The sequence below is a fragment of the Gadus macrocephalus genome, chromosome 10 (genome assembly GCF_031168955.1).
Source record: "Gadus macrocephalus chromosome 10, ASM3116895v1".
Classification (NCBI taxonomy): domain Eukaryota; kingdom Metazoa; phylum Chordata; class Actinopteri; order Gadiformes; family Gadidae; genus Gadus; species Gadus macrocephalus.
Genome location: NC_082391.1, coordinates 18,366,680 through 18,393,417, shown reverse-complemented (window position 1 = coordinate 18,393,417; position 26,738 = coordinate 18,366,680). Strand labels below are relative to the sequence as shown.

Sequence of the window (26,738 nt, the reverse complement as noted above, 5' to 3'; positions counted from 1 at the left end):
CTGATGCAGGTGGGAGAGGGTGCAGAGGGATGCAGTTCTGACTATTAAAAGATAATTAATTATGAAGATTGGATCCCATTAAAACCACTGAATCTGAAAAAACGTTTTCACTATCATATTATAAAATTCATAAATTGGTGTGTTATAAATTATGAGATTAGAATCCTTCTCGTTATGATTTCATGTTTGATATCTTGGTTTGGTCATCATGTAATGCACATTAGCAAATGTTGGACTCATGCAATGGATCACTGAAAGCAGACATTCAATATCTTACACAGCTTATCCAATGGTGTCCTGTTACCTCAAGCATCTGTCCTCTGAGTAATTACAAAATTACTAAAATAACCACTCTGTTAACTATTCAGATGTAGTGGTAGTGTACTGATAAAGTGATGTGGTCCAAAAACATCACTCTGACACACACGCACTATTTGTCTGCCAGGTTGTGCATTTTTGTGTGTTTTCAGGACTGGTTGATTTGTGTGATGATCAAGGCGGACTGAAACTGCTCTTTCTTTCCCAACACCATGAGTATGCAAACAGATTACTTCCTGCCAGATGCTTCTTCATTTCCTGCATTGTCAAACGTGAGCTTTTCCAAAAGTACTGACCAGAAATGGTCAAACTGATTAACAGGAACTTGAAATCATTTTCACAGATAATGTGATATGACAAGGTAACCATGGCCTCAATCCAATTTCATATCTCAGTATACGATATATACAGAACAGTAAAGCCACATATCCGCCAACGATAAATAGATTTTTAAGATTGAAAACAATGTAATGGTTATATAGTTTTTCTCATCAGGAAGCCCAAAGGATGGGGCCTATGTTTCCATCCTCCCATTGTTGGACAATCCAGACCATGATCTCCTCGGTAACTATTTTCAACAGTTCAACACACCATTTATTCAAAATCATAGCCACTGGGTGTGTGTAGGGTATTTTGCCTGTGTATTTATGAATTTCTTTTAAAATGTGTGTCTGTGCTTGCGTTTGGTTGTATGCCTATTCGTATGTGTGTGTGTTTCAGATAAATTGCAGTCTCATGCTACCAGACTAGAAAAGCGACGCCAGCAAGAGCTGTCTTCTCAGTTGGCCCACAGAGCCACAAAGATGCCCCCTGTGGCCCCGTCCACCCATTCTGTGAGCTTGTCTTCTATCTTTTGATGTTGGTATAGAACCTTGCTACTTTGTGATTGTTTGTTTGGACATAAACCTGATATACTGTTTTTGAGCACATATCTGTTTTATTTTTGCTCTATAACTTGCTATAGTGTGTTTGAGTCTGTTTGTTTTTTTGTTGTTACAGAACTGTGATATATTGTGATTGTGTGAATACCGGTTTCTTAGTGTATAGAACCCTGATATAATGTGTTTGTTTATTTGTTGGTATTGATGCATGCTGTATTGTGTAATATCAAGTCGTACCTACATGTTAATATCAAAGGTTATCCTCATCCTCTCATATGCAGCGAACTAAAGGTCGGAGCCGAAAGCAGATCCACGCCCCTGAAACTCAGCGCCAAAAACGAAGAAAACCAAAGTGAGAACATATGGATCCTGTTTACCGCTGGTGTGACAGCAGGGCTGAGGTCTGTTCTCCTTTGGTATACCATTGCACCAGTATGATCCAACTTTGTATTAAGGTTATAAGCATACCTGCGCTTACCGAGGTCTGACATCAAATTGAAAACAATCCATGTAATCGCTGCAGTTCTTGTATCAATGTTAATATCCCCTCCCTGATTGAAAAAGTTTGGACATTTCTTTAAATAATTTACATGACCTGAAAGGATTTCATTGTGTTACAGGAAGGAGATACTATCCAAATATTGAAATAGCGTCTATATTACAATGTATAATGTGTATTGATGCACCTGGACAATATTTAAATATAGAGATTTGTTCTAGTAAGATAAGAGTACATTTGTATAATTTATTCTTATTTGAATAGCCTACATCTTCTCCCATCATAGATCTATTTAATGTTGTGTGGGAGAAGCAGCCTTCAAAATCTTTTGTGCATTAGAGTTACTTCTGTCTTAGTATAGCCATTTTTCATAATTTGAGTGGATCTAGGCTCCTCTGTTGCCTACTCTACAGCCGCTCCAGCTAACTGGTTAAACTGTTTAAAATAGACACTATATATAGACATTAAATCTTAAATCCCAAATCATCGACACATACTGTTAGTTGTGCGCATTTAAACCAAATAAGAAGCAGCACACAATTTGACCTATTTTATTCTACTTCTGCCTTTGGCGTAGCTTCCTGTTCAGATGGTATCAGTTAGGTTCATTTACTAAGGCTATTCCACAAACAATATGTCAACGATCATGCTTGCCAGTGCTGCAATAAAACTGTTAATAAAAGCATCAACATGTACCAGATTAGCATAGAAGATAGATTAGCCTTTTTGTAACGCTGTCCTGTTTAAGAAGTTCAATTTTTATTTTTTTATATGCATATAAATAAGTGTGCTTATATTATCATTGTCTGTTGGATAATATTTGGCCGTTAATATTAAAGGCACCCAGTGCAACTTTATGTAAACATTCAATGAAAAATAAACATTCAATTTCTAGTCTTTTTTACACGTAGTAAGTTTCAATAACTCCATACCATTACATATCGACATTCAAGGAGCAAAGATGAGACGTCGTTGTGTGGTGAGAACTGATAGAAAATCGTAAACAACAACAATCGCCGGTGGGGAGAAGCCATTTTTCCATTGACTGGAAGCCTGCTTTATTTATTGTAGGTTACAAAAAATAAAGAAAATGGCGGCATTGTTGTTATCGATTTTCTATCAGTTCTCACCACACAACGACGTCTCATCTTTGCTGCTTGAATGTCGGTATGTAATGGTATGGAGTTATTGAAACTTACTACGTGTAAAAAAGACTAGAAATTGAATGTTTATTTTTAAGCCTCGAAAGTTGCACTGGGTGCCTTTAAGTGCTTAATTATTCTAAATTGAACATAATGCTACCAAACCAGACATGATGCCTGAAATGGTCTCATAATTCTAATTCTAAAAATAATTGAATTATATTTATACGGTTACATATTCTCTTAAGCAAACCCTGTATTAGGTAATTTCCTAATGTAAATATTGACAGTCCAACCATGTGAATATTGCTATATTCACATGGTTGCACTGTTGATACATCAGTAGAATTACATTAGATTAGCTAATTCCCTTCCCAATAGTGGTTGATGTTTAAGACAAGTGGTTGATGTTTTAAACAAGTTAAGGGGAAATGAACCCTGGTGTGAGGTAATCTTGACCAGTCCTGCTTGTCGGGACATGTCTGTGTGTAAATCTAACAAAAGATGGTTCTGGGAACTGGAATTGTGCAACTTTGATTATCACACTAGAGTGTTTATATCAGTCATTACCTGTCTGGTAAATCCGACCATGGAAATTAGTTTTTGTATTATATCTTTCAATGGATGAGCAATGGGTTACAGTTAGATTAAAGTGATATTTAGACCTACAAAAATCTCCTTTTAAACAAAGGTTTTAAGGTGTGTAGAAGATTTTTTTTCATAGAAGTTATGAGATGTTTATCAAATACAAATAACTGAATCAAACAGGCGAATGGCTGCAAAATCCTATTTAAAAAAGGCTTTTCTGTGATCTCCACCTTGTGATGCATTTGCATGTAACATGCATCCCCTCATCCACTGAGTTTATACAACAAGATAGCAGGACAAGTTTAGTAGCCTACATTTAGTTAAATTAGACGAGGGCCGTTTTGTCTGAGGTCAACATTCTGAGGTAGCCATAGTCATAGCCATAGTCATTTTCATTGCAGCAAGAAGTGTGCTGGACTATTTTAAACTACCTAAGTATAATAATAATCTTTATTTATACAGCGCTTTTCTAAACGGTTACAAAGTGCTTTACAGAAATAATAAAATAAGGCAAAACAAACAAACACAAATAAATGTCTAAGAACAATTGTAGCTAAGGGCCTAGGTTAAGTAAAGCGAAAACTCTATCCCGGCTAAAGGGACAGTGGTAGACAATAGACATCCCATGATGAGAGACAGACTGTGATCACTTTCTGGTGCCATATTTTAATCTTTAGCGACTTTTGTTTTTTCACCAGAACTACCCCTGGTTCTTCTTTTCCACATTTGATTGATTTTCCAATGGCATCCATTAGTGTATTCACAATTCTGTCAACTGTATACTGGGCTCCAACTGCCTTAGTAGTTGCTTTTGATCAATATGACCTCCTCATGTCCCTCTGATTCAGTTAATATTAGTCTGTTATGGTAGGCAACCACCTGAAATATATTTAGCCCTATAGCTGACCTTCAAAAGGGGAACTAATCCTACATTAAACCACTTGTCAACTTTCATAATAAGGCTATCCTTCAGAATCTCCCTAATCTGAAGCCTGTTGGCGACGGTGTTGACTAGCTTTGCTTCTGTAGTTGGGTCTGTTGTTTGCATGTTCATTAGCATTTAGATAACCCTCTGTCAAGTAGCTTCCGCCTCCTGTGCTCTGATTGGTCTTACTGTTACTGGAGCTGTCAAGTAGCTCCGCCTCCTGCATTGTGATTGGTCACACTGTTACTGGAGCTGTCAGCACGGCTGGGAAGGTTTTCTGCCTTCACCAGTAGATGCACAGACAAGTTCTCAGCGAGAGGGAACTGTCTTTTGTTAGCCTGCTTGGGAGAGTCCAAGAAAGACAGAGCCGCATCCATGAACTAGAACACTTTTTGGAAAATGATCATCTGTGCGAATAAAATGGAGTACCCCCTCAGAAGCCAGGGCCAGCGAGTTCAAAAACAGGTACACTTGCCCGAGTTAAATGACTTCAACATAATGGTGCTAGTAGTAGCTAAGGCTAGTCGCTACAATAGAGGTCTATACTGGCGTTCATTCATTTACTTTGGCAAATGTTTCCTTTGCACTACAATACCATCATCTAAGCCTTTTCGTTGTCGTGGGCTATTGTTTTCGTTGTCTAATAAAATATGAAAAAGCGACGATCCCCTTTGTTTTAACTTTTAAAATATAATGCTAGCTACCAGGGTTTGCAGTAGCAAGTGAACAAGCCTAGCCTACAGAAACTTTTCACCTATCCATCCTCACTTAGCTTACGGGTTATCGGACTTATTGTTATATCCAACATTTATTTTCAATATACCGGAGAAATAGATCAATTGTAATTGTGTACGACTACAAAAATGCCTAGAAAGCCCAATGTTTGCAAATTACTCAAGTGATTTTGTCATTTGAGTCCAAATCGGTACAAGCAACATTTAAACCATGTATGAATTCTGCCAGGTTTGATCTGGCAAAATATCTTCACTTGCAGTCTCACTGAAATGCAGTTTATCTGCATTTGCGGTTTTCTAACCGATCTTTGAATGAGCACACTTGTGCATGGTTCAATGATGTTTTGCATCAAAATAAATTGTGCATCTTTTTATTGTTTCTCTGATAACTAATGTGTATGTTGTTAGAATACAACTGGTAGGAATCTATTATTCACAGTCAATGTTACATTCTCAATGCTTGAAAACACAAGAAGTAATGACATCATCCTTAGATTTGAGCAGGGAAAGAAAAGTCTATCATGTAACATAACTACGAATTAATGCGGGTTTTCCTGGCTAGATGATATTCCTCTGGGTTATTTATGCCCAAGAGCTAACATAACTAATAGAGAGGCAAACGTTCGAAGCATCCCTTCACCATTTCCTTCTATCTAAAAGATTCTATTGTGCTGTTATGTTGGGTGCATTGGACTGCCAATCAAACTTGTTTTTCTCTTCGGCAGTGCTATGTTTTTTGCAATAGACAGGGGGCGCCGTTCCAAGTACAATCAAAGGCATGTTTGCTGCAGCTAAGAATCTAGAAATTGATCAACAAGAAAAAAATAATTTGAACAGCCATGCATTCAAATATGTCTTGATGTCTTGATTGCATGCCTGTATCTGATTAGCATAGACCGTATAACATGGATTCTTGCATTAGGCTGGCCTACATGAGACAGTCAGGCTAAAATGGAGCATTTGTCCAGGTGCAAAATGAATATCACTGAGCAGGTCCTTTTTAACATAATCTGCTTGGACATACATGTGTACTGTTAATTTCCACAAACCCTACCTCTCTTACAAAAAATTATGAATTTAGCATTCCTCTGGTGGAACAACACATACAAAGTCCAATGTGCGCACATCTCAATATGGCCCTTTTTCTTCCTGCTCGGCCTGCTTTGTGTGTGATTCATGCATGCATGTGGGTTTGCCTCGGTAGCTGGATCATGTTAGCCATAGCGACTTGTTTGTCTTGGTAGTGTCTGTTGTCCTACCAAGAAGCCATAAGCCCTCCCCCATTTCTCTTTTGGATAGGAGGAGAAGGACGGGAGGGCGGTTATGGAGGTCTTGATTCTGCAGCGGGTTGTTTTGCATTTGTATCTTTTAGTTTGGGTTACGGGGCCCAGAAAGAGCAGGCCATGTTATAGACGGATGCAATGGTTCAGACTACAGCCGCTAGGTCTCAGGCACATGATAAGCCCACTTCAGGCTCATTCGGAATGCAGATTGAATATCCTTCGCTTTTATCTGCAGCCCCCCCAAAAGCCTCCCCCTCCCCACCACCAGCACCACCGCCTGCCTGCAGCCCCTGACACACCCCCTTCCAGCCCCTTACTCCCTCCACTTCCCCCCCCCCCCCTCCCCTCACAGCTGACACATTCACCCTTGAAAGACTACTGGCATCATTTTTCCATTCTTTGTTCTCTATTTTTGATCTTAGTGCTGTAGTGTGGGTATCTTATCCGTTTTGGGTTTGCACATGCACGTTAACAAAGCCCAGTTTTCACTTGTCTATACCACCCGCTCGGTGAAGCCTCTTTTTGTTGTTCTGTTCATTTTCCTAGATCTAAATACAAATGACCTTGTTGCTCTGTGTATGCCTTGTTTTGAATCTCAAATGATGCCACCTAGGAAACTCAAGGCCTCAGCCAGAGTTTTATGTTTTATTTTAATCAATTTCCAACCTGCACACAATTAGACTTTTCCTATTCTGCTTTGGCTACATGCATTTTTAATGTGCATCACGTAATATGTGTCCATTGGTCTCCCTATGACCCATGATAGCTGTATGCTAAAGGGACTATTTGCACATGGAGTACAAAGGAGTATTGTCCTGAAAAAACACCTGTGCAAGGTGGTGTCATGGCTACTGATAGTATGTTGTTTTAGAAAGTGCATTGGCTACCAGCCACCGGGACCTTGTGGCCAGATGCCCTGAAGGCTGCTTTAAGCCACTTGCCTTCTGTGTTGATTGGAGGCTGTCTACTCAGTCTCAGCTGCACTCTGGCAACACCTAGGGTATCTAGTCTGGGGGCATACCAACTATTTCGGACGGGGCTGTGGCAGTGGTTGGCCTGTGGTCGGCCTGTGGTCAGATGCATGGGTCTGTTTATGTTGCTGCATTATATCACTCTGCTGTGGTTTTCGTTTTTTGCTCTTCCCTTTTTGGGCATGATTAAAACCAAAAAAAAATTCTGGTTTAAAGGACTGCAGTCGTAAAATTAATCCTTTTTTAATTTAGGCTGTTCATTATCGATGATGGTTTAAAGTATTTTGAATCATCTTTGCAGGCACAAGTAGGCAAATGCATGGATCTGTGATATTGATTTGCATGACCCATCCAGTGTGACGCATACGTGAGCTGTTATGGAGAATTGTCAGCAGATTATTAAGACTGGGAGATGGTGTCATTTCCTGGGGCAGGGCTGCTGTATCTCACTGTAGTTCCTGTTTCGATTCTGGATTTTGACATCAGTTCTCGTGTCTAGACAAACTTGCAGGCTGGCACGCGGCTACAGGAAACTTTTTTTCCTTCACCAACCAACTGTAAGTAATCTCCCATTTTGAATGAGTTTTCTCTTTATATTGGTTCCAACTGTACTGTTGTTACCTGAGCTTTACTCCCAACAATATGCGTTATTAAAATGGTTAGTGTTGGGCTTGAATATGATTTTATGTTGCTGAGTAACATGACAGCTGATTCGGAATCTGTCAAAGACAGCTGAATCTGTGGATGACTGTCAGACCAGCATGGAATATCTGTTGAGTTGGACTCGCCACACGATATCACCTTCCTGTAGGTCTGGCTCAATAGTACTGTAGAGATTGGAACCTCAGGGGATCTTCCCGAGGAATAAGATCAGTTTTAGCCAAACTAACTGACAACCATGTCCTATTTTCTCTATCAGAATGTTATATTGTCGTTCTTCTTATCCTAGATACCTTTTGTTATACAGGGAATGGGTTAACCTAGCAATTGTAAGTGCTTGGCACTTGTTTCTATGAACATCTTTACTATAACAACATCGATATATATTGTTGTTTCTCTTTCTTCTAACAAATGTACTCCTTTATAATTCGCTTTGGATAAAAGTGTCCGCTGAATTCCCTAAATGTAAATGTTATTGGCAGGCTTTTGGCTTCTCTACAGATGTCACTTTAATTAGTTATCTTTCATTTCACTATTGAAAATAAAATTTTAAGACAGCTAGGCTAACCGCGGCTACTATTTGCGTGAAGGGGTGTACACACCTGTGTGCTATACGCCCTATCCGGAGCAGTTGCCATACTTTGGGGGGTGTTTGGGGGGGGCGGGGGTGAAAGTGGGTCACTCAAATACAGAGCCTCCCCTCTCTCAAACACACACACACACGCTTGACCACCAAGTTGTTTTAGCTACCCTTGGAATGGAATTACATTTTCAGCCCCAAGTAGTGCAATGGTCGCGTTTGTTTGTACACGATTCTGTTCTGGGTACCACCTCGGTCTGGGGGTGGACCCTGCGGCCCGGCCAGCGTGAGGACACGAGGGACGACATACCGCATGGAAGCTAAGTCGGGCCGAGTGAGTAAACATGGCGCTGGATGCCTCGTTGCTCCTCAGAGAGGGCTCCATAACCCCCCCCCCCCCGTATTGCCTTGTCATGCCAGCAAAATATGGATGTCCGTCTGGGACATAAGGACCCCCTGTTGGTAATGAGAGGCAGCTTAATAAACCTAGATAGCAGTGTGCGCGGCCAACAGAGAGCGAAGCCCTGCCAGCGTCACAGAGGGTCCAAGCGCCGGTCATCAGCTCGACGTCGTCCACGGGGGGCCCCGTCCTGGACGCTCAGGTTTCACTTAAAGGGAAACCTGGTTCCTGGTTCCGGCGGGGGCCCCTTGTTGGCCCCGGCCGTGTTTCTGCTGCCGCTCCCCGGCTCCGCCTCCAGGGGCCTCTGTGTGCCGGAGTGAGGAGGAGAAGAAGGCTCATAAATGGCTGTGTCTATGAGGGTGGACGGACGGGCTTCCCTCTCTGCGTGGGTCTCCGTTTCCCTTGGCCCCCGGGCTCCGCGGAGGGGCCCCTTCTCTCTCTCGCTCTCGCTCTCTCTTTTTCTTTCTTTCTTTCTTTTCGGGGCCTCCTCCTTTCTGTTCTGTTTCTCCCCGCTGCACGGTTCCTCTCTGTATGTAAATCCCCTTCTCAAATGAGGAACCTCAAAAGTTCTTTATTTATCTTTCTTTTTTTTTTCTTTACGGCACTCCAATTTTTAGGGCGTAAAATATTTGGCATCCCCCCTATTAGAAGTTCCCAACCCTGCTACACACAGAAAGCAGAACAAAAAGCAATCAAAATGCCCCCAAATCTGTGGTTTTTGCTTGGGGAGAAAGAAATGGGAATGTATATTTTCTTTGGCCACCGCTATACACAGAGAAATCTCTCTCTCCTGTCTGCATATCTGCTTGTTGATCACAAGTGTTTCAATGATAATGGGACTTACACTTGAGTCAACTTTCGCAGTTGGCTGTATTCCAACAAAGACCAACAGACCAACAAATCCTGTGTGTGTGTGTGTGTGTGTGTGTGTGTGTGTGTGTTACACGCTTACTGGTCCTATCCACCACAAGGAGGAACCAGTGAGTAACTTTGAGGTCAGTGGCAAACGCTGTAACGTTTTGGTTATGACGACTGCAGTATGTAACTGCAGTAACTGGACATTTTATGAACCTTTTACTACATGTGCAGGTTAAAACCAAGAGCGGATTTTCATTGCACCAACCAGGTGGTTGCTCCCTTAAAGGGCAACCCTGGTAAATACTTCCCATGCTCGTCAGTCCCTGCTGCACCCAGTGTGAGTCGGGGCCGGGGTGCCACGCAGGACCTCCTGCCGAGGCCCGTGTCCCCCCCCCCCCCCCCCAGCTGGGTAATAGGATCATGTGAGACATTCCTTCCAGCTCCACTCCCTCCTCTCCCGCGTATCGAGCACCACCTCTCAACGGTGGAGTGAAGACGCGAGAGACCCCTCTGTTCAGTGCACACCGCCTGCGCCGGAGTCGATGGGGGCGCTTTAAGGAGAGGACCGTGCACGGTATTGAATCGGGTCTGAACTTTAGCCGCATGGTGTCAAATGGCTTCCATAGTTCATGGGTGCCAACGCGTTGAATGAACTGAGCTCGGTTTCCCCTGCGGACACCACAAGATTCTCCTGAATCTTTTCAGGCCTTGCTCTGTTATTAATATTGGCCACGGTGTGTGTGTGTGTGTGTGTGTGTGTGTGTGGGGGCGGCTGGCTCGGGGCCAAACCGGAGTACAGCCTGGGAGCTTTAGGCTGGCTTCACGAGGCTATGCATTCAAGACTTATCTTCCACCGACTGCTATGTTGACGACTGACCCTTCTCTCTCTCTCTGTCTCTCTCTCTCTCTGTCTCTCTGTCTCTCTGTCTCTCTGTCTCTCTCTGTCTCTCCCCGGGGCCCTCAGGTGATGGTGAACACAGAGAAGGAGCGGGCCTCCCTGCTGTTCATGCAGGCTCTGATCAGCAGGGGCAGCGTGGACGCTGTGTCCCACCACATGGCCTCGCACCCGCAGTACCTGGAGAGCTTCCTGCGCTCGCAGCACTACATCCTGCACATGGACGGCCCGCTGCCGCTGCCCTGCCGCCACTACATCGCCATCATGGTGGGTGGAGCTGATGCACGCTCGCACTGTTGGGGGGGGGGGGGGGGGGGGGGGGGGGTGGAGATGTAGTCGTCCATGTGATGGCGTTGGGTGTGGGGGGGTGGGGGGGTCTGTGTTGAGTTTTCATTTCGAACTGGTTTTAGAATTAGACGATGTTTTTATTTTTTTCTGCCGTATGACAATTAGCATATTTATATTATTCTATATTTATAGTAGTTAGTATAGAGTCACCGATACAGGGTCCGTCACGTCTGTCGATCACACATTTGTGTTTTTTGCTGTCGTTTAAAAAGTCCAACGACGTCGGCGTTGCTGATGACGGCCCAATTAGAAGGAGGTTGTGACGTCATTGATTTCGTACGGTTTGTGATGGACTGTTAAAAAGGGGTGCACCAGACAAGATTTAAACAACAAGTTAATCACCTCCTCAGGGTTCTCCGGTGCTGTCGTCCTAACGTCTCCCCCTGACCGGGTTCTCCCCCCCTGACCGGGTTCTCCCCCCCTGACCGGGTTCTCCCCCCCTGACCGGGTTCTCTCCCCCTGACCGGGTTCTCTCCCCCTGACCGGGTTCTCCCCCCCTGACCGGGTTCTCCCCCCCTGACCGGGTTCTCCCCCCCTGACCGGGTTCTCTCCCCCTGACCGGGTTCTCCCCCCCTGACCGGGTTCTCCCCCCCCCCCCTGACCGGGTTCTCCCCCCCCCCCCTGACCGGGTTCTCCCCCCCCCCCCTGACCGGGTTCTCCCCCCCCCCCTGACCGGGTTCTCCCCCCGCCCCCCTGACCGGGTTCTCCCCCCGCCCCCCTGACCGGGTTCTCCCCCCCCCCCCCCTGACCGGGTTCTCCCCCCCCCCCCCCCCCCTGACCGGGTTCTCCCCCCCCCGCCCCCCTGACCGGGTTCTCCCCCCCCCCCCCCTGACCGGGTTCTCCCCCCCCCCCCCCCCCCTGACCGGGTTCTCCCCCCCCCCCCCCCTGACCGGGTTCTCCCCCCCCCTGACGGGGTTCTCTCCCCCTGACCGGGTGCTCTCTGTCCTCGGCAGGCGGCAGCGCGGCACCACTGCAGCTACCTGGTGTCCCTGCACTCCGCCCACTTCCTCCGGGTGGGCGGGGACCCGGTCTGGCTACAGGGCCTCGAGGCGGCGCCCCCCAAACTCCGACTGCTGGACCACATCAACAAGGTGCTGGCCCACCAGCCCTGGCTCGTCGCCTGCTCACACATCCAGGTACGGCCCCCCCCCCCCCCCCCACCATGGGGTCTTAACCCGCCTGGCTGACATCCTGGAAGCCACGGTCCGAGAACGGCAGGGCGCTTCGTAGTAGTCGCTATGGATAGCTATGGAAATTGAAAACCATGCATACCTATAGAACATGTTCCCAGATCCAGATATGGAAACGCACGCATAGACAGACGGCCACCCGATCACTCATTTGTATTTTACGTTTTACATCTTATTTGAATGTCTGAATGAAAATATGATTATCTCCCCCCCCCCCCCCAACATGTGTCCATATTTGTCCTCTTATCTCATTACTTGTTCAGTGATGCGTGAATATTGCCAATACTGGCTTTAAACAATAATTTTTTTACTAGCTGGTCTTTATTCTGGCAACCGGCAACACCAAGTTTTTTTTTTTTTTTTTTTTGTAACAAAAAACAAATTCAGTAAAATTGAATAATATAATTATAATTAAGAAAATTAAAATGTGTAGAATAGGCCACAGTTCTGCTCTGTGCGGGAGAATTGTCGCGCCGAGAATTGACGTGCTTCCTTACAAGACCGGTAACCATAGCAACGCCGGTAAACAAACCCCGCGGAGCCCAATCCCTACGTGAGCTCCCCGCGCTACGGCCATCCGGAGGCGCACAGAGCTTTTGGCCGTGATATTATGATACATAAAATTATATTATACTATTGTATATAGAACGTTATAAGACGCCGAGAATTGGCGCGCTGTCACCGAGTGTGAGAGGAGAGTTGACGGAGAAGATGGCGGTTGACCTATATTTCAAAGTTAATACCGTTTATACCAGTAATACCGGTGTTGACACGAGCGTTTTACTCGGTATGAAAATGTCCACACCGCGGCAACCCCAGTGTCCAGGTGTTGACCCCCCCCCCCCCCCCCCTCTGCCGCCCCCTCTCAGACCCTGCTGAAGACGGGCGAGCAGTGCTGGTCCCTGGCCGAGCTGGTGCAGGCCGTGGTGCTGCTGGCCCACTGCCACTCCCTCTGCAGCTTCGTGTTCGGCTCGGCCGCCGACGGCGGCGGCGTGTGCGACCTCTCCCCGCTGCCCAAGTCCCCCAACGGCACCCCGCCGCCGCCGGCGGCCTCCTGCCCCTGTGACGTCGCCAACGGCAACGCCAACGTGCCTGACGCCGCACAGCGACGGGTAACCCCCCACTTTTCCCTTCATGCGAGGCCCGGGGGCGTGGCGTTCGTCCACGGTGGCCTTTTGGATTGAGAGGCGGCAGCGTGGTAGTCAAAGTGAATGAGTGACTTAAAACAGGAGCGTCGCTAGTCCGACCGCCAGCTCCTCCTAGCTGAGTGTCCAGGGGTCCATGAGCAAGACCCCTAGCCCTAACTGCTCCCGACGAGCCGGCTGTCGCCTTGCATGGTTGACGCCGCCGTCCGTGTGTGGATGTGTGTATGAACGGTTGTCGCTTGGATAAAAGCGGTTAAATGCCTGCAATTTAAATGTGAATGAATTGGGTCCAGCTACTTCGTCTCTCAGTTTGTAAACTCTTGGGACGATGGTTCGAAGAGGAAAGACTGGTGCAGAACAAGGTTTTATTTGTGTGCATTTTTACTGAATATCTCTTCCCGTTTGTCTCTCTCTCTCTCTCTCTCTCTCTCTCTTTCTCTTTCTCTTTCTCTTTCTCTTTCTCTTTCTCTTTCTCTCTTTCTCTCTCTCTCTCTTTTTCTCCCCCCCCCCAGGCCCTGGACTCAAGCTGTGAGATGGTGTTTTTAAAGGAGAGGATTCAGAAGTCTCAGGAGGAGCGGGAGAAACGAGAGGAGCGCCTCCTGCATGCACACACAATCCAACAAACGGGTACGTACACTCTCTATCTCTCTCCTCTCTCACATATCTCTATCTCTCTGAAACTGGTATGCACACATTCAGAAATTGTCCCTTTTCAAGGAACCCCTTGAAAAATGAGATGGTTCATCTCAAGGGGTTTTATCCTGAGATTAAAACTTTCAATAACAAACATAATATAAACACGTCTATAGATAAATTATAAAAACATTTGTATGTGTACGTGCAGAGCCATCAAACACGTCCCCAGATGCATTCAGACCCAGACATGTATACACACGCATAGACAGACAGACAGACAGACAGACAGACACCCTATGCTGGGGAACTATGCATGCATTCCCCCCGGGGACCTCGATGTAGGTCAGCCTTGAGGGCAGTCTGTCCCCAGCCGGCGCGTGTCTTCACCGCCCCTCTCCCCTGCCCTGGGCCCCGTGTGTCTGTAGAGCTGGAGGAGGACGAGGAGGCGGCGGTGTACCTGGCGGAGCCCTCGCGCTTCATCAGCGACCCCGACTTCTGCTACCAGGAGTTCACCCGGCGCCACGAGGACCACTTCCAGGTGTTCAGGGTCCAGGTGAGGACGTACAGACGTGAGGACGTACAGACGTGAGGACGTACAGACGTGAGGACGTAGGGACGGGGGGGGACGTAAGCACGCGGGCTGGTGGCCGTCCGCCAGGCAGCTGCTGTTGTCAGTATGTGTGTGTGTGTGTGTGTGTGTGTGTGTGTGTCTATGTATGGGTCGGGTGTCTCATATGTCCACCCATCCAAGCCCCCCCTCCTCCTCCTCCTCCCAGAACTATTCGACTCTAAGCAGTGTTTTTTTTTTTACGGTGGCTTAAAGGCGTCATCACACAGGCTCCGTCCTTTGGGCGGATCTCATTAGTTAAATTCTTAATCTTCTAAGATACAGCCTGTTCCTAACGAGGCCAGTGCAGTGCTCTGGTTGGGTATTACCTCCACTGTGTGTTGGTGAACGGTGTCTCCGGGACGATGGCCTTAATGCTGTGGGGTCCCCCCCCCCCCCCTCTCTGCAGGACTACTCGTGGGAGGACCACGGCTTCTCATTGGTCAACCGGTTGTACTCGGACATCGGCCACCTGCTGGACGACCGGTTCCGCAGCGTGGCGGCCCTGCCCTCCTCTCACAGCCCCGACCTGAAGCGAGCCATCTGGAACCACATCCACTGCGTCCTGGGCATACGGTGAGCGCCGCCGCCACCACCCGCCACCACCCGCCGCCGCCGCCCTCAGTGACCAATGTAGTCCTCATCACTGCTGGCTATTTATGTAGTAGGGACGCAACGAGACTTAGTGAATACAGATGCATGTCATTATGGTGCAGGAAGGGCGTTGGGCATCCGGTGAAAGGTAAACGCTGAGGTTATGATCCCACGTCGCCCGCAGCACAGTTGAAAAAGACACAGTCGTGAACCTGTTTTGGTTCTAAACCCCCTTGCGTTGCGTTAATGTGGAACCATGACTAAGCCTTTAGGCTGTGGACATTGAACATCGGGAATAGACCTCTGTACCTTTTGGCTGGGAGTTGGAACACTCAGACCCACTTCAATGTGAATTGTTATTCCTCTTTGAGGCATGCATCAGCCAATCGTATTCCTAAGTCTAATAGTGTGTGTGTGTGTGTGTGTGTGTGTGTGTGTGTGTGTGTGTGTGTGTGTGTGTGTGTGTGTGTGTGTGTGTGTGTGTGTGTGTGTGTGTGTGTGTGTGTGTGTGTGTGTGTGTGTGTGTGTGTGTCCCAGGTATGACGACTATGACTACGGGGAGGTGAACCAGCTGCTGGAGAGCGACATGCAGCTGTACATCAAGGCGGTGGCCTGTTTCCCCGACGACACCAAGGACCCCGTGTGCCCCCTGCCCTGGGCGCCCCTCAAACCCTCTGAACGAGTAAGAGCCCCCCGCCCGTCACACACGAATAGCTCTGCAAGAGGGTGCTAAACAGTCATATAATAACATTGGTGGTAGTTCTGGTCCATCTCCGGTCCTCAGATCCATGTTCACTATAATGGGTATCATAACGGTGATAATAATAGTCATATTCTGGTCCATCTCTTATCCTCTGATAGAAGTTCACTATAATGGGTGTAATAATAATAATCATAGTTTTCTGGTTGTGTCTCCTGTCCTCGGATACATGTTCAATAAAATGGTGGGAATATGTGAATGGCATCTTCACTGTTTTAAACCATGTTTTAAAAGATGCACATATTCCTGTCTGGCTGTTAGCCGTAATAGTCTGCAGACTCTGCAGTTGTGGCTCATAGGCTAATTGAGCCACACCCATTCTGGTGCTCCTTAAGAGGGCCAGAGTTTTAGACTGGAGGGAGGCTTGAGTTGTGCAAGTGACTCGACGGTTGTGCTATTTGTTTTAAGTAAAAATATGCTTTTTAACAACAACCATGTGCGTTGAGAAAACGTTTTTTTCACAAATGGGTATAATAACAGTGATAACAGTTTCCTGGTTGTGTCCCTGGTCCTCAGATACATGTGAACCTGCTCATCATGGAGGCCCGGCTCCAGGCGGAGCTCCTCTACGCGCTGAGAGCCATCACTCAGTACATGATCGCCTAAGAGCAGTCCGGCAGGCGGGGAGTCGAACCGGCCACACTGCGCAGAGAGACGTGGAGACGAGAGCCTTGGAGGAACGGAGGAAGGAGACGGCGGTCATGGAGGTCTCGAAGAGAACGTCGGGGGTTGAGGAGCAGAGGGGAAGGATACTGAAGTACGTGAGGTCACTGTCCCCTGCGGACTGGGCGGTCCTTTGGGGCCCTGCGGTTTAAATGCTGTTTTTAAAAAATAGCAGGAAAGCTCCATGGCGTCCACTTTTTTGCCAAAGCAAAGCGGAACATTGTTCTTAAGCCGCCCGCCCCTCTCTCTCTCACTCCTCCCAAACGATGGGTACGGGATGTCCCGTAGAGGACAGTCGGCTGTGGGCCGCGTCAAACTCCCTCGTTTTCAAATGTCGCCGTTCTCAGAGAAAAAAAAAAAAAAAAAAGGTTATGTGCAATTATAATGGATGGTAGTTTTCATTTTAACTCATATCTTCGTGTTCGAAACATTGTGAAAGCGAAAAAGCGAAGTGTGCTTAATTATATTTATAGCAATGGCCGATAGCCACTTGTCTTTGGCTATCAGCCCTTTTTTATGAACTTTCTTTTTTTTTCCAAAGGGAAAAGAAAATAACTAAGCAAAAATGTCCACAACTTTCTGTATGAATCGATGAATGTCCAGAGACCTGGTTGGTTATGTTGACAATCCACGCCAGGGTCGCAGGTGGTACAAAAAGGGTATATTCATACCCTTTTTTTTCGGCGACACAAATACTGGCCAGGAACAAATGCCAAAAGTGACACTGGTGAATGATATCAATTCACTATAGTTTCTTTAAATAAGCACTTTTTTAACTTTATATATTTATGATGAAATGAAACTGTAGAAACTACCCCCCTGGCTTGCGGTTCTCACAGCCATTCACTGTAAGACGCATCCAATTGGTCGATTTTATCCTTCAAAACAACTTGCAGTTATCGTCCTTCTCTTAAGAAAATTTGATAGCTGATTTATTAAACCACCAACTAAGCCCAGTTCAACCACTCGGCTGTTTTACACGGTACTGCACAATTTTACAGTACTATTTTTAAACGGAGAAGATACCCTCTGTGGTATTGAGATGAATAAGCTGAGATATTAGTGTCTGTTGTAATGAAGTCACACTTGGGCAGTTGTCAAATGAAGGAGTATTTCGTCTCCATAGTGTTTAAAAAGAAACTGCAACTCAACATCGAGTAAACCTCCGGTCATCACTGAATATACTTCTGTTAGAAAATTAAACATCTGCATTGGTTACTACTAATTGACAACTTTTAAGTTGACAGCTATTGCAGACTTTGTATTTGGTGAGCTGTTTTTATAAACGGTTTCTAATCAAATCATTCTCTACTTTTTTCCAAGCAGACTATGTGCAAACTAAAACTCAAAGTATTCTCATTGTTTTGTAGGTTTTTTCTTTTCTTTTTTTTTTTACAAATGTTGGAGTGACATACATGTTGGAATAGGATTGTTCTATTCTTTCCGGGTTTGCTGCTAAATCCTGCTTGTTTTGCTGAATCCTCACCTAGCATATCGAGAAATGCCAACGCGCTGCAACCCAGGTGCCTTCAGGCTAATCTGAAGTGGTGAGCGACAGAAGGATTTTAACCGCTTCAGGGGCCGAATACAAGCTTTTTCATCATACAACTGCCATCGCTGGTGGTTTACAAGGTACTGGAGCCACCACCTGGAACTACTGGTGGCACTGTCTTGATGGGAACTGCTTCCAAGAACCATAGACCTTGATTAATGTTGGAGGATGCCTTTTCCTTACATTGTTAAGACGGTATACACACACGTTTGTGACAGACACTTACAATCTCCCAGTGACACAAAGAGCCTACGACACAGATGGATGTTACAGTTGTTCAGTAAATGAAACTCAAAGCAATGATGAACAAGTGAAAAGACAAAAAAAGTTTTTTATTTTAAACTTGACATGTTTTCTATAAAGATGTTATATGAAACAAATGTGTGTTTTATTCAAGTTATCTCTTCATACCTTTTTAGAAAATTATTGAAAAACGATAACAAAAGTAAATTCCTGACAGTCGTGTGAAAGTACCGTGTTGTTTAGATATTTTCTATGTATCCACTTTCATGACGATAACAGTTAATGGCTGATTTGATATTTGACTGACAGTGACCCACACGAAATGCAACACCACGTGCATCATTATTTAACAGCGCCCTCTAACGGCAGACAGGCGTAGCTGCTCTGTATCCACCTGCCGGTGTCCATGGCGTCTGCCATCATCATATCAACCATGATGGATTTCAACTGGTAAGTCAACTAAAGTACAAACCAAAAATGCATTTGCCCAAATGGATTAAAAAAATATTTATTTTCCAAAGGTCAGAGCTGTTAACTTAAATTGTATGAGGATAACAAAGTGAAAAGATAGTTTGGGGAGCAGAATAGAAAATCTAATTATTTATAATAATAAACGTTGGCAACCCAGGCCCAAAGTCGCCAATTGGAAAATATGATGAACCTGATCCAAATGCTAAAATACTGCATCAAATGGGGCAATTTCAGTTAATAAAACATACTAAGGGCTACAATATAACAAGGTTAAGAGTAAACCAAAGGGGAAAATAAACTTTAATTGGAGAGGGAATTACAAAGGAAAAACCACCATCGTTGGGGTTATAAGGAGCCAGCAGCGGGGTGAATTGCCTATAGTTTACCAAATACTGCTAATTCCAGATATCAATTAGATTTTTAATGGCTGCATTTTTTATATATATACACAGTAGTTTATAACCGAAAACAACTGGTTCTTAAGAGCATGTATTTTAGCTAGTCCAAAAATATTTTTAGATATTTATATATATATACCCTCCCCTTAACCAATAATTGATCATTGTGGGAATAGCCCATTTTCTTTTATATTTTGGTAATGTACATACACGGAAAAAGCAATGTTTGTTGTAGGCTCACTTTCAGGGCAATACGGTCCTTGTATTATACACTGATTACGTACAGGCCCTGATTAGATGTAAATATGCACCCAGTGAAACAATCAATGACCTCTAGCACCAGTTCAAGAAGAGTCAAAAAAATGAAAAATTGATTCTAACATATTGACATAGCTACTGAAAATGTATGAATATAGAAATTGTATGACTATAGAAGGAAAAAGGGATAACTTTCTGGTGAAAATTCCGATAAACAAACATAAAAAAACAAAGCAAACAAAGAGTTGACATGAAATTACCTTCACCGGTTATGCACAAGTTAAATACAAACGTTAAGGCTAACACAATGCACAAAGATTAGGTGGGGTAACAAAGAAATTATACAAGTTAATCTTGCTAGCTACATGCTGTAGTGTTCAATGTTGGCAGTCAAACATTAAGGGATAGTCTCTGTGTACATTGCTTAGTGAGCTCTTTGTATATCAAAGTACAACTTCATAATCTAAAATTAATTTCAGATAAACTTTTTGTGTGTGTCAATTAAAAATCACATAGGGCCCCAGAAAGTGAGCAAAATAAGAGCGGTTGCTTTTCCAGTTGTTTGGAACATTCAAAAGTCCCACAATGTAAAATAAATACTTTAATAATCCTGTGATTATCTCTGAGCAGTCCAGTGCACAGGATTCGGTTCCTGAGAGTGAATCGTTGCATCGCGTCTCCGGTGAGATGACCATCTGACATAAGTTAAACTCTTGCCATATTTCTTTTGTTTTACTCAATTTTAGAAGTGGCAAGAGGCCGTGAACTTTGAGGCATACAATTGATAACTAACGATGGCCAGGTAGACCTACGTGTGATTTCATTTTAATTGTAAAGGTGACATTTCTTAAAGGAGGCATAGCCTACTAAGCGAAGCCTGCCTTAGCTGAGGTTTACTGTGTCCCACTCCTGAACTGCCATGCACATGTTAGTGTTCCTTTGGTTAAAATCTACATGCATCTCAACATTTACAAAAATAAGTGTAGAAAATGACCGTTAAAAATTATCAGAAAATGCTTTCTCCGGATATAAAAAACCTTTGCCTCTGATTAGTAATATATTCATATCATTTAATTAATTACGTCCATCTAAACTGTATATTAAAAACTATAGTGAAATATATTCTGTTTTTCATAGTTTTCACACATAGTATTAATTTATCCAAAAGGACTATTAGTACTGTTTAACAAAAGCTTAATATGTGAGATTATAATCTCACATTAAAAATCATCATCCCCGATTTAAAGGGATACAGACAATATGCCAGGAAAACTTAAATATGACAACCCTTCAAGAAAATATCTTTTAAGTTTTCATTCGAGATCTTAATTAGGTCTCATTAATCTGCATACTGTGACATGTACAATGGCTACAAAACAAACCTAACCGCCTTTACACATTTTCTTAAGAGTTGAACCTAACATAGAGCCCAAGTCAAGCCCCGTCCACTGGCCCCCATTTCGGTGGAAATGTGTCCTGTAGTCGACGGCCAAAGACTCATCATTGTCTGATCCTGTTTGAATTGTGTTATGAATTACACGTTTGCTGATCTTTTTCAATTCGTAGAACGACGGAAGTACAAAATACGCAATGAGAAAGACTACACACCCAAAAGTTGTGTTTGTGACGTCATAACGCCATTGACTGTGATATTTTTTCCAAAATAAGGTGAAATTGGGGACAGCGGAAGGGGCGGGACTTAGGCTCTAAGTGGAACAGTCTGCTAGGGTCCCTGTGTACGAGTCTCACGAAATACAGGAAATGTTAAGTGCTTAAATAAATGCACAAACTCTCGGAAAACAAATCTAAAACAAAATCATAGGCCATTTTTAGACAAACATAACACCTTTTCTACCATTACGCTGCCAACATAGATTTACGCTTGAATGCCCCAGGTATGAGTTAAAAAACACATTTCTTCATTTTGTTAGTGAAACTGCGCCTCTGTGGTTTCTGTGTCACTTAGAACACACAATCAAGAAAGCCCAAACTGCAAATCATATCCACTTGTTCAAATCACAACATTTTCAGTGAGAAAAAACTAATCAAAAGCAAGAATCACACGTTTCGTACCTCTCGGTGACCACAGCTCGTACAGGTGGTCCGAGCGCAGCCCAAGGGCGAACGCTCGGCTTTCCAGAAAAGACTTTCCCCTCTTCAGAGCCCTCCCCCCCTAGATTGGTTATTTTGAGGACAGCGTTTGCAGAAGTGCTCGCAATGTTTCCAAATCCTTATCCGTCATATTTAATTTATTTCCTATTTTAAATTTTCCATGGCCCGGCATTTCACGTGAGAGAAATAGGTCTTGAAAGTGTGGTTCTGTGAGGTCAACTGGCCGTTTCTTTCAGGCTGCATGTGCGGCCTCCCGCCTCCCGCCCTGAAGCTATACATACTTGGGTGTCACATCGTCGAAGAAGTACTGTCTGCAGGTTATATAATAAAAAGCTGTGCATAGAAGTCTAACTCCCCCCCCCTCCCCCCCTTGTGTCTTGGCACATGATGTGGTTGAGGTCTGGTTTTTGTCTTTGCGTCCAAAATAAACAGCGGCTTTTGAAAAACAGATCTGCATCTGCATACATGGAGGGGAATGCACCACTTGAGTTTGTAGAGTTTTGTTTTGAGGTCATCTTTGTGATTGGGCTTCGTTCCCTGAGGAGGAAAGGACATTTCAGTTGCAGTGGAGAGAGAAAAAAGGATGTGTTCAAAGTTAACCACAGAAACGTTTGGGCAAAGCTGGCCCGAGAGAGAGAACGCCGTACCTGGCTGTCGTGGCAACGGGGGGGGGAGGGGCGGTCCGCTTAGCTGGGCACCCATGTGTGGGAGGAGCTCTGCGTGGTGGCAGGGCCCCCGTAGCCCTGGCCCCCCGGCATGATGGGGTCAAAGTTGAAGTCGATGCCCTCCGCGTCCATGAGGTCGCTGTTGATGATGTAGTCCACGTCGCAGTCCAGGTTCTCGGTGAACATCTCGATGTCCAGGTCGGTGGGCAGCCGGTCCTGGCTGGGCAGGAAGCAGGAGGGCGGGCCGAACTGTCCGAAACCCTGCAGACCCACGCCGGGGCTGGCCAGGGAGGACATGGTCCCTCCGTGGTGGGGTCCCCCGGCGGGCCCCGGGCTGTGCTGCGCCTTTAGAGGGGAGAGCTGGGGAAGGTCCTGGCCCATGCCAGAGAGGATCATCTCCCGACCCATCTGAGAGAGAAGCTGCTGCTGATGCTGGTGTTGTTGTTGTTGCTGCTGGTGTTGTTGTTGTTGTTGTTGTTGCTGGTGTTGTTGTTGCTGCTGCTGTGATTGTTGTTGCTGGTGGATGTGGTGCTGAGGCTGTAGCTGGGCCTGCAGGCCCATAGGGCCCCCACTGTTGGGCTCCAGGCCTTTGCCCAGGAGAAGCTGGTTGGGCTTGGGCCTGCCCAGACCCATCAGTCCCAGGCCCCCCGGCCCGGCCCCGAGGGGGTCCACCTGGGTCATCAGGATGTCCGCGGGGGGAGGGGAGTCCGAGGTGAGCAGGGCCTCCAGGCTGGACGGCACGTGGCTCCCGTAGTGGCCCGACCCGCGGGACCCGGGGCTGGGCATGGGGTTGAAGAGGGAGTTGCCAAAGTTTGCGGGCTTGGTGTTGCCGGCCCCGCGCGGGGAGGGGATGGGCTGCGCGGCGCTGGCGTGGCCGGGGCTCTGCGGCAGCTGGCAGAAGGAGTGGAAGCCGGCGCCGCGGGGCAGCAGGGTGGAGGCCGAGGGCAGCGGGGTCGGGGCGGCGGCCGGCGCCGGGCTGGGGCTGGCCCCGCCGCCCGCGTGGCTCGTCATCAGCGTCAGGCCGTCGATCAGGTCCAGCTCCTCCATCAGGGTCTCGGCGAGGGTCTGGGGCAGGCCGCCGCTCGAGTACCCCCCCAGGAGCCCCTCCTCGGGCAGGTCCTCCTCCTCCTCCTGGCCCGGCGCGATGGGCGACAGCCGCCCGCTCAGCGTGCTGGCGTTGGAGCTGGTGCGCGGCCGGAAGCTGGTCCAGATGTCGGGCTCGTCCAGGCTGCCGCGGGACGACGGGCTGCCACTGCTCACCCCCCACTTGCCGAACTGCTGGGAGGAGTTGGGGCTGTCGCCGCCCCCGGACCCCGCCGGGCCCTCGCCCTGCAGGGCCCCCGGCGCGCCCCCGAGGGCCGCCGCGCCCGCCAGCTTCTTGGTCTGCTTGGCGCGCATGCGGCTCTTCAGCAGCTTGCTGCTGTTGTCCATGGAGGCGGCGCGACGCCGCGGCGCCTTGCCCATCTTCCCGCCCTCCGGGTTGAGCATCCACCAGGAGGACTTCCCCGTGGACTCGTTGTGCACCTTCAGGAACTTGTTGTGGAGTGAGAGGTTGTGGCGGATGGAGTTCTGGAGAGGACACAAATGTTAAATCACTAGGGTCTTCCGAACGGATTTTTTTTTCAACCACAGAATTTAGGGGGTGTATCGATTACCAAACCAAAGGCATGAAGCTAAACCTGATCTAATTCTATTTATTTCGGACAACATTACGGTCTGTGACTCACGCCACCTAGTTTATATTCATACAAAGTGTTTGTGCAGTACTTGAAACGGCTAAATATTTATTTCCACCAGAGACTTTACTTCTTAACAAAACAGTATACTTTATATATACGCACCTTCCATCCTGCAGAACTGTTGCTGTCCCCTTTGTCTTTGAAGTAAGGCACAGTCTTCACCATCCAGTCGTAGATCTGTGCCAGCGTGAGACGCTTCTCGGGGGAGTTTTCAATGGCCTGACTGATGAGGTCTGCGTACGACTGGTTGCCCCATGCGTTGCGCCTGGATGAGCCTTTTCGGGGTGTCGCCCCGCCCACCCCCACCCCGACACCTCCCTCGGCGGCCGCGACTTTCTCGGGCTCGGATGTGATTGGCTGGGACTCGTGTTTATCTTCCTCGGCGGGAGGGGTTCCAGCAGCGGACTCTGAGCCGTCTGCCCCCTCTGGCTTGACAGCTGAGATGTCGGGTCTCGGGAGCGGCCATGTGCATGACCTCGGTCTGCTCTTAGGTTCAAAATCTGGGTCGATGGGGGTTACCGATGAGTCTTCCATGGTGAAGAGTGAGCAATATAAAATAAATAAATATAGTTGAACTCCAATTGGCCAAATGCGATTGTTGCAAAGTCAACAACTTGTGAGTATTGAAACAATATGTTCCAAGTCCTAGGGGGTAAACAGTAGGCCCAGAAAAGAGACGCAATAATCTGGATACACCAATAGCCTCTGTTAATCCTGAGTTTGGAGATTAGGGAACCCAAATAATCTCCTTAATAGTAACTATCATAAACCTTCGGGTTTCATAGAGCTGAGATGAGAATTCCTTTGTCTGATTACAAGAACAAAGGAAAAGAGTTGTACCAAAACAATAAAATTATGATAAAACACATAATAATTATAATAAAAATGTCACTTCTACCGTTAGATTATTTACGGTTACTAAAATGCTATATCTGAAATAATCTGAGTTTAAAATCTGTCACACCCGATTAACATGATCTACACATTTAATGCGCGGTGTTTGTTTTATTTATTTTTATTTTATGCTGATAATTTGTGTAAATAAAACTAATTGAAACACTTTCAAAACTATTCCGTACCACGTGTGGCTATATTTAATTAATTATTACAAGTATTATTATGTATCGCACGATACGTATTTAAACATATCCAGAAATACTTTTACTGTATAGCAATGCGATCAACAAAGGTATATCAACAGATCACCGTTACAGAGGAGCGGAGATCCTCCTTCTCCAGTTGTAAACAACGCGATGTCTATGCAACACCCGCTAAAATCGCCTCTCGCTCCTGAAATGACACCAAAACCGAATCAAATCCACAAACACACCTTCTTAGAATATAAATGCCAGTCAGATGTTCACGTTCAAATGGGGTGTAATAGATTTGTTCAATAATGCAGGGAACTGACTATTTACTAATAGTAAATGTACGCTGTTTACCGCGTCTATGGCCTACATTCATCTGGGTCGCCAGATAAATAAGAGTTTTACAAACGCACAAGCTCAGTTAAATAACACGGAAATCATTCGTAAAAGTTCCTTGCAAGTCCTACAAATACAAAAAAAATATATATTGAGTAAAAATATGTGTGTAGTAAAGTCCGTAGTTTGAGGGTTCAGGTCTGCACGCTCCAACACATTGTGGGTAGGCGCATGTCACCATCTGCCATGTTGGTCGACGCTGCGACGCGGCACACGATGCTCACGGTACACGCCAATCCCCCGACCCGGCCCAACAATGCTGATTCTCGGAGCGCGGGACCGTTTAATAAACGCCAGGGTCGACTTCCTCAAGGTTTCCCGAGATTTTTAGGTCCCACGTCTTCTGTCGGCAAACTCGCCGCCCTTTGAAAACAGCCCGATAGCCACCTAGCTGGGGAGATCCGGCAGTTTCAGAGTTTATAATCCGTGAAAAAAGTCTGTAAAACGATCCGGTAAATCCTCTCTGGCACTCAGGTTCACTGACGAGTGAGTTTTCAACGACTTCCTGTCATTTCCGATCTCCGAAGGCATATCCATCCAACATCTTTTTGATTTGTTTTGTTTTGTTTTGTTTTTACTCGAGGCGAAGACTCCCTTCTGACGTCTGTTTACCACTGTCAGACAAACTAATCTGCGCCTGCGCAACCTGGGCTGTTGGGAAATGAAGTCAGTCATGTGACTGTACGAGCGTAAACAGGTTGCCAGAGCAGTAATACATTATGTAACAGTTTTCTTTAGACACCCACCAACTTATCGCATTTTAAGTAAGGATTAGCTGTTACCAATACGTTTAACCTAAATTAAGATAAACAATGTTCACTATTGTGTTTTATTCCGTCTTTGGCCCAAATTGAGACACTGATACTTTATAATAATCTATTGGCCTGTTTCCAATATATTTTAATGGCCTTGCTTGACTCGGTGTGCAGCTGTGTCTTTAACTGATGACGCGCTTGTCTTGAGTCGATGACACCTTTCTGCTTGCTTCCTAATTTCTATAGCTTGCTCATTGAGAGCCGATTTCAGTTTAGTCTGGTTCACACATTGAATACTTTTTCACACTTATCTGAATATTAATATCGGCGATCAAATAGCGTAAAATATTGTCCAAAGATCAAGACTAATCTGAAGGAAATCTG

At 45.9% G+C, this 26,738-nt stretch overlaps 2 protein-coding genes across 3 annotated transcripts; one reads left to right on the top strand and one right to left on the bottom strand.

Moving 5' to 3' along the window:
- Positions 1-4,590: 4,590 nt before the first annotated feature.
- Positions 4,591-21,367, top strand: sesn4 (sestrin 4). 2 transcript variants are annotated; one of them, XM_060063083.1, is made up of 9 exons: positions 4,591-4,818; positions 10,804-11,001; positions 12,036-12,218; positions 13,142-13,384; positions 13,930-14,044; positions 14,479-14,606; positions 15,070-15,236; positions 15,792-15,936; positions 16,531-21,367. In XM_060063083.1, exons 1-9 carry the CDS (start codon positions 4,753-4,755, stop codon positions 16,618-16,620), a joined length of 1,335 nt encoding a protein of 444 aa, XP_059919066.1. In that variant the 5' UTR covers positions 4,591-4,752; the 3' UTR covers positions 16,621-21,367. The 2 variants fall into 2 exon arrangements, with proteins under 2 accessions (XP_059919066.1, XP_059919067.1); XM_060063084.1 differs by lacking the exon at positions 4,591-4,818 and adding an exon at positions 8,664-8,915.
- Positions 18,541-26,291, bottom strand: foxo4 (forkhead box O4). Its single transcript, XM_060063080.1, has 3 exons — positions 24,218-26,291; positions 22,359-23,945; positions 18,541-22,248 (listed from the first exon to the last, which is right to left on the bottom strand). The coding sequence occupies exons 1-2, from the start codon at positions 24,647-24,649 to the stop codon at positions 22,398-22,400; spliced, it is 1,980 nt and encodes a 659-aa protein (XP_059919063.1). The 5' UTR covers positions 24,650-26,291; the 3' UTR covers positions 18,541-22,248; positions 22,359-22,397.
- Positions 26,292-26,738: the final 447 nt, after the last annotated feature.

Coding starts and splice junctions, on each gene's coding strand:
- foxo4 (XM_060063080.1), bottom strand. CDS start 24,649: ATGGAAGACTCATCGGTAACCCCCATCGACCCAGATTTTGAACCTAAG. Junction 23,946..24,217: donor ACAGTTCTGCAGGATGGAAG/GTGCGTATATAT, acceptor TGTCCTCTCCAG/AACTCCATCCGCCACAACCT.
- sesn4 (XM_060063083.1), top strand. CDS start 4,753: ATGATCATCTGTGCGAATAAAATGGAGTACCCCCTCAGAAGCCAGGGC. Junction 4,819..10,803: donor GCCAGCGAGTTCAAAAACAG/GTACACTTGCCC, acceptor CGGGGCCCTCAG/GTGATGGTGAACACAGAGAA. Junction 14,045..14,478: donor ACACACAATCCAACAAACGG/GTACGTACACTC, acceptor GTGTGTCTGTAG/AGCTGGAGGAGGACGAGGAG.